At 34.9% G+C, this 13,099-nt stretch overlaps 1 protein-coding gene across 2 annotated transcripts in view; it reads right to left on the reverse strand.

Moving 5' to 3' along the window:
- Positions 1-13,099, reverse strand: part of LOC107042016 (zinc finger CCCH domain-containing protein 18) — a 96,688-nt gene that overhangs the window by 19,260 nt on the left and 64,329 nt on the right. For both annotated transcript variants that reach the window (XM_015262879.2, XM_015262878.1), the window contains exons 2-10: positions 9,236-9,473; positions 9,045-9,153; positions 7,735-7,759; positions 7,471-7,654; positions 5,514-5,848; positions 4,018-4,087; positions 3,562-3,879; positions 2,497-2,638; positions 827-1,167 (exon numbers count right to left, since the gene is read on the reverse strand). In XM_015262879.2, the coding sequence (XP_015118365.1) occupies positions 827-1,167; positions 2,497-2,638; positions 3,562-3,879; positions 4,018-4,087; positions 5,514-5,848; positions 7,471-7,654; positions 7,735-7,759; positions 9,045-9,153; positions 9,236-9,473 (1,762 nt within the window). The remainder of the gene's footprint in view (positions 1-826; positions 1,168-2,496; positions 2,639-3,561; positions 3,880-4,017; positions 4,088-5,513; positions 5,849-7,470; positions 7,655-7,734; positions 7,760-9,044; positions 9,154-9,235; positions 9,474-13,099) is intronic.

Raw genomic sequence — 13,099 nt, forward strand, 5'->3', positions numbered from 1 at the left:
ATCGTAAAAACCCGAAACGGTATACGAGAGAAATTTTTAAAGATATATCGGATGAAAAATATTTAACAGAAAAGCATGTAACAACTGTTCATTTTCTCTGCAATTTATTCAATGAAACCACTCTCTTTCCAATTTTTTCGACATAAGTTTTTTACATTTTTTTACTTAGTCAAAAGAAATCAAGCAAAAAAACTTGGAAAATTGCAATAGAATAAATTGCACAGAATCTCAACAGAAACAATTGTATTGAGAGATCAAAATCTATCGTTTTTTTTCGATAAAATATTTTTTATTGAACATATGGATTGAAAAAAACGCAGAAAAGCGACGAACTTTTTGAATACAAATTGGCAAAAAAAAGACAATTTCAAAGAGAGTTCCGATAGAATATTCTATTATTTTTTTTTCACAGGTTTTTTTTACAAGGAAGATTTCTCGATATTTCATCCAAAGTAAATTTCCGAAATATCTGCATAATTAATTAAACAATCACATTCCACTACTTTACATTTCTGCAATGATCTCCCCAAAGACACTCAAATTCAAATATTCCTGATAATTTAGAGCTCAGATGATAATATCTCGTGGCAGATGGATACTCGAGTGAGTTAAACACGTACAGAGGTACTCGAAATGGCTTTTGACTCTGGAGCGACACCTCTTGAAGGTTGCTGAGGTTTAACTGTGTTAAGTATGTACGTGAGAAATGGCTCTTGGGCGTTTTCCATGCACTCTATCATTACTATGAGAGGTACTCAGGTCACAATCGACTCAATAGCACCTCAGAGAAATTAATAAAGAAAAAATTGTGGATTGAAATACAAACCTGTTGAGCTCGTCGCTGCAGTTCTTGGGCTATGGCAGTTCCAAGGTCAGTGGTGGATAACGGTGGACAGGTACGTCCAGGTGGGGGTGGTGGACGAATGGGGGTGGGAGTGGGTTCGGGGGATTTAATGGGGGGTGGCACGTTAGAGGTGGTCATCGTTGAGGCAAAAGAGACTGTTGATGAGGCAGGCTCACACGACGAGGTTGAGAGGGAGGACGACGTCGATGCTGAATCCTTTCCACATGATTCTAGACTCGATTCCGTCTCGGTTGAACCTGTTGAGCCCATTGACATCGTACTGCCCATTTGTTTGTTCATTCCCATCATTGGTTTTGTGTCCACTATAAGGAAGAATATTTTTGGTAATTTAATTGGACCCTGAATCGCTAGAAAACGAATACGTTCCAATTTTGTCCATGTTGTAATAGACCTTTAGATGATAAGTGTTAGAAAATTGAAGAATATTCTACAAAACTAGCGAACAGGCGCTTCGCGCCCCTCGCTAGATTAATTTATACTCTGTGATTTTATTTTATTTTCTTTCCATTTCCGCCTTCACAATTAGATGAATTTAATTTCATTCATTCTTTTTGTTATTGTATATATTTTTGTTCCTTAATTCCCAAGTTACAGCATTGAATGAAGAGAAATTCCCCATAAATCACGTGAGAATACAGATCGACAACCACTTTTCGATAATCATACCTAAAATTTTTCATTTCTTTCTTTTTCGTTAAATTAATTAGTACCAATGATCTGAAAATGTGAACGAATATAAACATTTTACATCCCTTTGATCTCATTTCAATGGAACAGAAGAAGGAAATTGCAAAGAGAGATCGATTATCATCAATCAGTATCAATAAAATGAAAAAATCTATTTTTCTGTCTTTTCGAAATGTTTCAAAATGTTTTTTTTTCTTAAAAATTGAAGGGAGATTAACATTTTTAATTTCTGTGATCGTATTCTATTCACAGAAATAGGAAATACGGGAAATGAAAGGAAGCAAAATCATGAATAAATTTAAAAAACCGATTATTCAATCTTGAAAATTTCAAAATGTTTTTTTTTTTAATAATGAAAAAAAAAAGTATTTTCTTCCTATTATCTAATTTTGATGGACGAAAGTGAAAAGAGGAAGAGAAACGAGATCAACACGAAAACAGAATTTTTTATTTTTCAATGTATAGGAAAATTTTAAAATTGATATATTTTTGCGAATAATGAATCAATACCCATAAATTCAATTCCTATCCTCATATTTTCATTAATACATAAAAAAATAGCAAAGAATTTAAATCGGCGATGAAAAATTTTATCGGATTATTATTATGTAATAATTGCCGATGCACCTAGAGAGTACCTCAATTATGAAAGGGACTCGGGAGCTTGGGAGTAAATCGAAGAGTTTTCAGAAATTTTGAGGGAGCTTCAGAATCGTGTGGGATATTCTAAAAGAAGCTTGGAAAATTTTAAAACCTTGTAGATGATTGCAGAGGATTCCATGCAAGTCGGTATCTTTTTACAATTTTCTTTGTTCAGAATTATTATGAAAATGAAAATCTAGACTGTTCTGTAATTTTCTAAAATCCTGCATGATTTTCCGGAGAGACGAAGATATCAATTTGGTGTTATAAAATTTGAGATCTTTTGTAAAATTTTTAACTACCTGTTTGCCATTTGTAAGACATCGGAGGTGGACATGGTGGTGCAGGTGGTCCTGATGACTGATGAACCTCTACAGTTGTTACAGTCTTTCGTTCAAAGTCAGGAGCTCTGGGTATATTCAAATTTGGGGAGAATCCATTATCCTGAAACCATTCAATTATATCATCATCATGATCGGGACGAAGGGGAGTATGCTTAGGGTTTAGGTGAATATATTGTTGAACAGTTACGGATATTTAGATTTAGTTTGAAAATCCTGGCCAGTAGTTTCATTAATAACTTGTTTATAAGGCGAAGATTTTTATAAATGTGATTTCACACGTGAATAAAACGAACTTCTAATAAATTAATCACCAAACATATTTCAAGAAAGTGTTCGATAATTTCTTCGGCCTCTAGTAGTGATTACCAACTATACAAACTTGGTTTAGAAAATTGAATTTAAGAATAGAAAACGATCATTGTTGTTGGCCAATTATTTGACAATCACTATTAATCTATGGGTACATTAACCCTCCATAAATACACCACTAGTCCTATTCGTGCATTCATCTCCTATTGGAAAGACATCATCAATGAATTAGATCTTTGTGCTATCCTCTCCTGAACCTATTTATACCTGTAGGATTGTGATTTGATAACTTGAAAAATCTCTAAATTGTAAAAATTATGTTTCTTAAAAGCTTCCTAGTTTTTTTTCTGCTGAACCCATTCAAAAAAATTGAGCCGTGATGTCACGTACAGACTCGAAATTGAAATGTACACAATGTTGATTTCTCAATGGAATGAAAAAACGTGAAAAAACACCAACAATGGCCATTAAAATGTTTTAAAAAATCTACACCTAACACAGAATTGAGTATTCCCCTTGACAAATACTACTCACTGTCAGAAACCTCTGAACAAAATGACTGTGTTGCATAACTACCGTGGGTTTTTGTTTTAACAAGGATGATAAGCCCCAAAAAATGGGAAGAGATGATAATGAGTAACCACAGTATACCCGTAGGAGATTAATAAAATGAAAAACATGAGTAAAAAATTAATGCCTTTTTTAAATGTTTACCTTCGCACTGTACGTGATTCTATCATCGCCAGGTGGATCATAAAGTACAATATTCTCCTTCTCATACATAAGCCTCCTATTCCTCTCATCAAGTGGATTGGCATCAAAGTCATGGCTCTCGTACTCTCTCGGCGTCACTGGATCATAAAGTGGTTCATTTCCGGCATCACCCATTCCATCATTTCCATGACAAGCCGGATGTGTCGAATAATTAACACCAATATTCGAGCGATACTGATTTTGATTTGGATTCTGATTCACATTTTGATTGACTCGTATGACCGTCGTGTTGTTGGGCTTTCGTGTCCAGTCTTGACCCTGAAACGTATACTCGTGATAACTGGCGTAATATCGGGTAGCCTTTTGCCATTTCTTTATGCCAAGACGCAAGGCGTTCGAGGCCACACGTTACCACCGGATGAGGCGCATTAACTCCTCAGTGGTCTGTGATCTTACCTGATCACACGGGTGATTCCACTCCGAGGACGAGCAACTGCTTGTTGACAAGGCCAGTGGACAACAGGCTCTACATAAATGTAATATATTGTTAGTTTATCATCGGTTTATCATATCTAATAAATTCTCGGTTTTTTTTCATTAGCTCGTGCAACTTGTAATTTAGTCGACGGCTTTATAACCCTTTAGGCAAGATTATTCCACTTATTAAAATGTTTCTGGAATATTTTTTTGTGGGCATGAAATATCACTGATTATGGAGGATATATGGCAGAGATAACGATGAAATGTTATACAGTGCAAGTTTCTATACAGAGAATATACAACTCTGTTCGGGAACTTGGGGTTTAATTTCTTTGATTCAAGGGAATTGTGGATTTTAATTGGGTGAATAGTTTTATGAGAAATGCAGTTAATTAAAGCTTGAGAATACCAGGAATACTACGCTAATGTAATGCATTTATTCCGAAGGAATTGACCATTTTGTAGGGAAATTGGAAAGGGTCTTCAGCATTGATCCTCAGCATTTCATCAACAGCATTTTCCAAATATCGTTAGACATAGTAGATTAAGAAGGAAATATCAGGACCCTTTGGTAATCCAATTATCGATGCAAGATTTGTTGATGATTCTCTCTAAACCCTTTCCTGTCGAAGATATTTGAAAAATAATAAGGAAAAAACAATAACACATGGCCTCTTCTCCTTTCACGATTATTATTCAATAAACTTGAAAGACCATCCTTATTCTTCAATCCAGAAAATTTATAATTTAATATGCAACCTTATCCGTGAACTTGTAATCCAATGCCTTTGACTAAGTGAAATCGCTGATTTCAATTGGATGAGTAGTTTTATGAGAAATTTCATTGACCAGAATTTGAATACTTTCATTCCCAACGATTTGAAAATTTCTGTACGGAAATCGTGGAGGGGAATGAGCCTCAGAAGCGAAACAAAATCATTTTGCAAATGTCTTGAAAATTATTTCAAGAAACTTTCGTTGCAGACCATGCAATTTCCTACAAATCAATCTGATTATTTTTATAGAATCTCTTCCTGTCAAAGATATTCAAAAAACGGTTCTGAGACAATTCGAGTTTATACACCTTCATGCTTTCGCTATTAGTATTTACTCAGTGAATTGGGCGACAGTTTTTTCCAATTTGGAAAATGTTATCATTAAATTTCCTCGATTCATTTTGGTGTTACTAAAATGAACGAATGAGAAGGGATATTCACTTCTAATAAGTTGTAAATAATAATTATTTGTCCGAAATAAATTGCTTTTGTCGTTCCCACCATTATTTTTTGGCCTTCCCAAAGCCTCTAATTATTAAATTACAACATGACTTAAAAATTTCCATCAATGCCACCGGAAACATGAAGACCTCACCGCCCTGTCATTATCGATACTTTCACCGTCGAAATTTCCCCAATATTGAATGAAGATGAACATAACGAGCGGTTGAGTTGAGATCAATGGCTGTACATTACCTGCCATTTCTGTTCTCTGTGTAGCGTTGAGTACCACCAGGCTGGTGTTGCGGTGACGGGGGATTACCGTGTGATGGTGGGCTGACTGGGCCAATACTCGAGGATTCAGAGTCATATCCACTCGAACCTCGCATCCACAGGGTCTCTGGACAGTCGTAGAGACCATTGCTGGCTGGGATTGGCCGGTTGACTACGAGGTCGAGGATCGCTGCACCGCGCATCACCTCGATGGCTCGCTCGAATGGCAAATCTGTCAATCGTTGTCCATTGCACCAGACTATCACGTCACCTGCTTTAAGACCTGCTGCACGAGCTGGACCACTCTCTCTTGTCCCCTGAGGAAGAATAGAATGAGGAGAATCTTTAATACTGCATACTGATAGAATGATTCATTTATTCCAAACGAGATTCAGCAACTATTAAGGAATGGTAGAGTTGAATATGACCAAATACATATTCGTTAATAATTAAAATTATTCATTTCTTTCTTTTTCCGTTAAATTAATTACTGGTAATTATCTGAAAATGTGAACGAATATGAACATTTTACATTCATTTGATCTCATTTCAATGAAACCGAAGAAGGAATTTGCAAAAAGAGATCGATCATCATCAATCAGTATCAATGAAATGAAAAAATATATTTTTCTATGTCTTTTCGAAATTTTTCAAATTGTTTTTTTCTTCTTAAAAAAATGAAGGGAAATAACATTTTTAATTCCCGTGATCGCATTCCGTTCACAGAAATAGAAAATACGGAAAATGTAGGGAAAGGTTTTTTTTTTAATAATGAAGAAAAACCAATGTATTTTTTTTTCTATTATCTAATTCTGATGGAAGAAAGTGAAAAGAGGAAGAGAAACGCGATTAACACGAAAACAGAATTTTTAATTTTTCAATGTCTAGGGAAAATTTAAAAATTGATATATTTTTTCGAATAATGAACGAATACCCATAAATTCAATGCCTATCCTCACATTCCCATAGAATACATGAGAAAAATAGCAAAGAATTCAAATCAGTGATGAAAATTTTTATCGGATTATTGTTATGTAATTAACGAATGAACATTTGGTGAAACCGAATAGACTGCACCCTCCAACCAAAATCCATTTGTTAACAATAACTAATCCTTTCCATCGGTGGGCGAGCGTGAAATAGAGCGTTCTTTCTCAATTTTATGAATGTATGATATACGTGAGAAACATACTGTTTGTCATAAAATAATTGTCGCTACTCGGACGAAAAATAATATCAACGTACTCCGTGCGGAAAATTGCGCATAACTGAAGTATACCTGAATGAAAAAACTGCGATTCTGAAGCAATGTCATTACAGAACCTGCCTTTAGCTCGGCCTGCAAACTGCACCCTCGTCAAAAGTGGCATTTCGTAATGTTAGTGTACTGTTCTAACTCGTGCGATTACATTCCTCATCTTCGGCTCGACCGATCACCCTTACGTTCTTTAAGAACTTCTTCTTCTCATTTGTATAGTAATAGAGTATTTTGAGATCTATTCTCGTATCTACTGTTTTTCGTTTCAAAACAGATAGTCTTCGGTTATAGTCAATAATATGATGAATAATCTAGGAGTTTAACCCTCTATAGATATACTAAATACTCAGAGAAATGTAAAACATCGGAAAATATCCAGCTTCTAAAAAACTTTGTAGGTGCTGTTTTCACGTACGGACTCCATATTTCAGAATTAACGATATTGATTTTTCAACGAAATGAATTGATGTGACTGCAAAAACACCAACAACTGATTTAAAAATCATTTAAGAAACCTCTGTAAAGACTATAACTCAGAGTAATCTTCTATGTGAAACCTCTGAAGAGCGTTACTGTATTGAATAAATGTCGCATGCATGTAGGAATGACAATGAACCCTAGATTAACCCTACATTTGTCCGACTGGCTATCCGGAGGAAGTATTTGAAATTTTTTGTTTACCTGAACTGTGAGTCCTGGCACGATTCCTTTGCATACACCACAACCCAAACGTCCCTTTTCCCCAACCATAACACGAATTCGTACTTCATTGTAGGGAATTGTTGGGGCTGCAGGTTCACTGTACTGAATTTGCTGCTGCTGCTGGCCCTGAACCATGTGCCATGTTACCGGATCATTTGGATTACTGAAAATCAGACAATGCTGATCATGATCATTGTATAAAAGCTTCACCAACCCTTTGTTCGGTAGAGACCGACTACTTACTCTTTAACTGGGATCATGCCAACGCCTGAAAAATAAATGAAAAATTAACGGTGTCACATGACTCAATTACTCGCATCGATAAATTTACGGTCTTTCATTGTTGCGAGAGTAAAATGGTAAACGCACATTAGCTGCGAACAGCTCATTAAACTCGTCAGCAAATATATCTGAAACTTTTAGTGTTCAGAACGTTTTACCGCAAAACTTTCGTTATAATCCATCAAATTGTTGATAAATAATGCCTCTTGATAAATGTCTGCACATCCCTTCATTCAGAAGGTATTCGCAAAATACTAAATGACATTACCACACTTCAAACATCTATTAATAAGGCGATAGTCTTGGGAATTGTTTGACTAGTAAATAATTTACAAAATTTTGTACAAAACAGTATTATCAATTTATGGCACGCCGTGCAATAAGTCGAGTTTATCGCGCGCTGCGCTTCGCGCAGCGTGCTTCCAACTCGACTTATGCACGATGTGGGATGAAATGGTATAGACCACTCGGGCATAAACTTCGTTTTCAACGAATGTGAATATAGACCTCGCCTTCGGCTCGCCCTGTAAACTTCACATTTGTCGAAAACGAAATTTGTGCCCCTGTACTCTAATGTACTATTCTATCATTCTTTTCACGAAAAATTACTGTAAAATCAAGTTAATCGGTGAGCGAAATGGTATTTCAGGGATTTTTTCTTGGAGCCAAGAAACAATTGGGAAGTAGAAAATGAATTGCCCTCTTAGAAATGTAATTTTTTGCAAATGAGTAGGAATTAAAATTTGCGAGTTGTTGGTAAGGAAATACAATAAAAATGAATAATTTTGCCACATTTTCAGCGATTTTTCAGGGTACACAGCTCAGTCATTTTCACTAGATTTTTGTTGCAATTTTTCATTGATTTTTGCCCGCCATATATGCAACTAAAAATTAATTCATTTTAGAAGATTTCCGTAGTTCCCGGTAGCTTAGTTGGGAGAGTACCTATCCATGTATATTCAATAGTGTATTTTTTTGGTCAAATAAACGTATTAAAAAAAAAAGAAAAAGTTGATAGAGCGCCCGGCGCTTAATTGGGAGACCCGGGTTCAAATACCGGCTGGGCGGTGCGGGATTTTTTCTCTCTAAATTCTAATTCTCTTTGAATTTTTTTTCTGAATTTTTATCTAAATGATCTATAGTCTCAAAAGAACTTATGATCAATTTCTATAAACTTCTACTCCTAAAAAATATTCACAAAATTAGAATAATTTGATAAATTTAGATTTTATATGAAAAAATTCCTCTTACACCACTGAAGGGATACTTACTTCGAATTTTGAGAACAAGAACCTGCTGATTCTTTGCAAGTAATGCAACCTCCTGGTGCACAGCATCCTCCACAGGATATCCGTTAACTCTGATAATTTGATCACCAACCTAAGGCGGATTTTTAAACATTCCAGTGACAAGTGCAGCACAGAATACTCCTAGAAATCGATGAACACAAAAAGTTAGTTACCCTCAGGCCAGCTCTGTGCGCTTCACCGCCTGGCTGGACATCGCTGACGTAAAAACCAGCGGCATACTCTCGCCCGCCCCTCAGTGAGAAACCGAAACCGGAAGCACCACGGCGTCTCAAACGAACGTTCCTTGTAACACCAATGACTGCCATTCTGCTGCCCCCATTGTTTCCGGTTCCTGGGCCACCACCGGACGACGACCCTGTACCGGTGCTCGAGGCACTCGATGAACCCGAGCTGCAATTTCAAGAAAGACCCAAATGGAGGAAAATTTATGGACCAGTAAAATAATGAAACATGAGAAGTCATCAATTACCTCGATCCCAGATCTCAACAAATGGAGAATTATTTTAATAGTTAATGATTTTAGGGGGAAATGGCATTAAATTTTTATTGTCGACAATTTTTTACGCCCAAAAAAACTATCTACAATCTTTCTCCTAAATCACTCGGTCATGAAATGAATCGGTAATCAACAAAAAGTACTCCATTAAAGATCTTCAGTTTCAATTTTTTTCTAAATTTCTTTCATTTTGTTGAATGTTAAATTGTCTCAATAGTGAATTATTCCAAGAAGAAAATTAGTAAATGTTTACACAAACAGATTTCTGACATTTTTTCCTATAATCACGCGTTTACAAGACATGTATGAATTATTCCATTTTTTTTAATATTTTCAAATAGCGTTGGACAATTGTTCAAAGGTGCGATTCTAAAAGAAAACATTGGAAGACACTTCTTGTCCGAAATTACTTCATTTATCATTAACTGTCAACTGCAAGATCTGGTCCACCATCAAGTTTTCGTTTTCATTTTTCTCCAATTGGGGGAGGCCAGAGCAAAATAGAACGGCCGGAAGAGTTGAACACGAAACAAAGTAGAAATCACGGTTATCTATTATGGGGTTTTCACCTGGTGGTCATAGGGCTAGCATCCGAGACTAGTCGTTCATAAAGGTAAAGAAAAATTTTTCGCTGGGTTCTATATTTTTTGACCCGCTGAATCCGAATATCGAAGTCCCCGAGTCGGATTCCTGTGTTTTTTTGTTATCAACAAATCATTAATAAACAATTGAAAATTAGCTTTTTCCGGTCTGAAATTTTTTTTCTATAGAATGCGTGTGATTTTAGGGGGGAAAGGGGCAGGTCATGAAGCATTGTTCCGTATTTTCAACGATGTCATCAATGAAAATTCACAAACAAATGATTTTTTAAGGTATTTATGATATTGTTTACTAGTAATGTTCGCTGAAAATTTCTCTCAGATTTAACGTAGTTGCATAGGTTGTTCATATTACACGTGAGTAATTCATGCAAAAATCTACTGCATTGACACCAGACTGATCATTTTGTAAATATTTGTTACAATAAAAGGCCACGAATATCATTTTTTAAACGGGAAGAATTTTTTTTCTAAATATTCAAGACGTTTAAAAAAAGGTAAAACTTTATGATTTTTGTTTTTAAATCGACTTTTTGTTCACTAAAAAAATTATGAATAAATTCGTTCGTCACTGTTTACCACTTTTTTTTAGAAAACAGTCGAGTTGAGGGAAAAAATCATAATGACTAACCTCTCTTAAAACGTCTTAAATATTCAGAAAAAAAAAAATTCCATCGAAAATCGACATTTTTTGTCTGTTGTTGAAACAAATGACTTAAAACAAGTGGGTAAATGCAATGTTTTTGCCTTTATCATAATATAGCTATTTTTGCTAATAAATCATCAATATGCTTCCGAATAGACACTTTGCAAATCACTTTTGCATAGTATATCGTGTCATAATATTCAATTGAATTCTATTCCGCCTTTAATCAATCGTGTTAGATTTTTAAGTCGTTAGATTTTTACAGCTACTACTGACGATTGAAAAAACTTTTTTCATGCATGATTGAATCAATTTGGAATACAATATTTGATCAAACAATCGGACAATAGATTTTCAAAAGACGAAAGAAAATGGCAAAACCCATTATATAAATCGAACCAACAGATATAAATATATTCATCCGGTGATTTCGGATGAATATCGTTATTGAAAATTGGTGGGACAACCGATTTTTGGAAAAAATCGAAAGCTCAAACAATTCATAGACGAATTATATTTTAATTAATGTTGATGGATAGGGCTCAACAATAACTAAATTTGAGCAAAAAATGAATCAATTTATCGATGTATTAGCAAACATTTGAAAAAAAATTTTGTTACATACACACATACGAACAGACAAGGTCTAAAAATTGCGTTTTCGGACTTTTTGAATGATAATGGGTCGAATGACAATACAAAAAATTGAAAACTTAAATTTAAACGATTACAAAACTTCCATTCGTAAGCAAAAAACGAAACCAAAGGGTCATTTCCCTTGTGCTCGATTCCTCTCCATAAAAGTTGAAAACTTAAATTTCACTTTTACTATTGTTATGCAAGTAGTTACATTAAAGCATAAAAATAATGGGAACGTCATGAAAATGATGAATTACTTCAATTACAATATTTAATGATTGAATTTTCCCTCACAATTTCCATATATTCACCACATATTCCCTCATTTCTCACGATTTTAGTTTTACGATCACTTAAGTCTTTCGTAACATTGACAAAAAGGGCCATTTACTTAAAACCACATGATGCATATTAACTTCCATATTCTTTGTTATTAACGTTTCATTCTGCGTGTTGAAAAATTCTGGAAACTCTCAGTCCAACACTTATCTGCAGTAACGCGATCCACTCAATCCTCACTGAATTTTTCTCAAGATTACAGTGATTACCGCAAACTTAAGCAGCCTAGAAGAATCCGTTTTCCATTTTCTCGAGGTAAAATACTAGGTAACGAGATTAGATTCTCAAGTAAAAAATATTACTGAGGGATTGAGTCACTCGTCCACTTGCGTTTCCCGACAAATTCTAAATTATCAGAATTTTCTATCAATTCTATGTCAAGGCAGTGAGTATACTTAGTTGTAGAAGGAGTAGGTCACTCGGACGATTTAATATCCCGTGAAACTTATCCTAGAAAAATTACAAGTCCCATTGCTGTTGTTAATTTTTTCTTTCTTCCGTTCTGAATCGTTGAAACTCAGCAGAGTAAATGATTAATATTTTTTTCCATTCTCTGATTAATGATGTAAAGTGCGATCAAATGACCGTGTTCGAACACTCGATACTGGACTTTTAGCAATAATGTTTTGATGGACAATTTTATTTCAAATCCCATCACTGAATGAAAAAGATTTCTAGTGGCGAAAAATTCTTACCGAAAACGCTTCTTCGAGTTTAAAGGAGCAAAGACGCGGCAATGGGCAAAATTTTCTGCAATCAAGAATCTAACTATTGTCATGATTATCGATGAAACCAAACTCGAATAAATTGTTCTGTAAATTATCCACTCTTATCAAGAAAATCTTTCAGTTTGCCCCAATATTTTAGGTTTTCTCTCTCTCAGTGACGTGACGAATCTTGAAATCTTCAACAATCAATTCGTAAAATGATAGGCGAATTTTTTAGTTGAAAAGCAGTCGATTGTTTTCAGAAATTGAATGGAAATTTGAATTTGCACTTGATATGACAATGATTCTTGGGAATCATGAAAATTCAACCGACCATTGCCTGAAATTTTTAATTTATTCAAAATGCAATCAAATGTTATGAAGAATTACCATAACAAATTTGGCGATTCCACCCGACATCTAAATTTATGTATTCGTTAAATATGGAAAGCAACGGCTATATATCACTCATCGCGCAATGTAACGGAGATGTGTAAAATTTACAACATATACGAATGGTTCTTCGTGAGATACTGGATATTCTACACTGTTGGAAATTTTTTGAAATTTCGTGGAAGATATTAGAGTAA

Source organism: Diachasma alloeum, unplaced genomic scaffold, assembly GCF_001412515.2.
Source record: "Diachasma alloeum isolate Michigan unplaced genomic scaffold, Dall2.0 Dall_scaffold_00401, whole genome shotgun sequence".
NCBI classification, from domain to species: Eukaryota; Metazoa; Arthropoda; class Insecta; order Hymenoptera; family Braconidae; genus Diachasma; species Diachasma alloeum.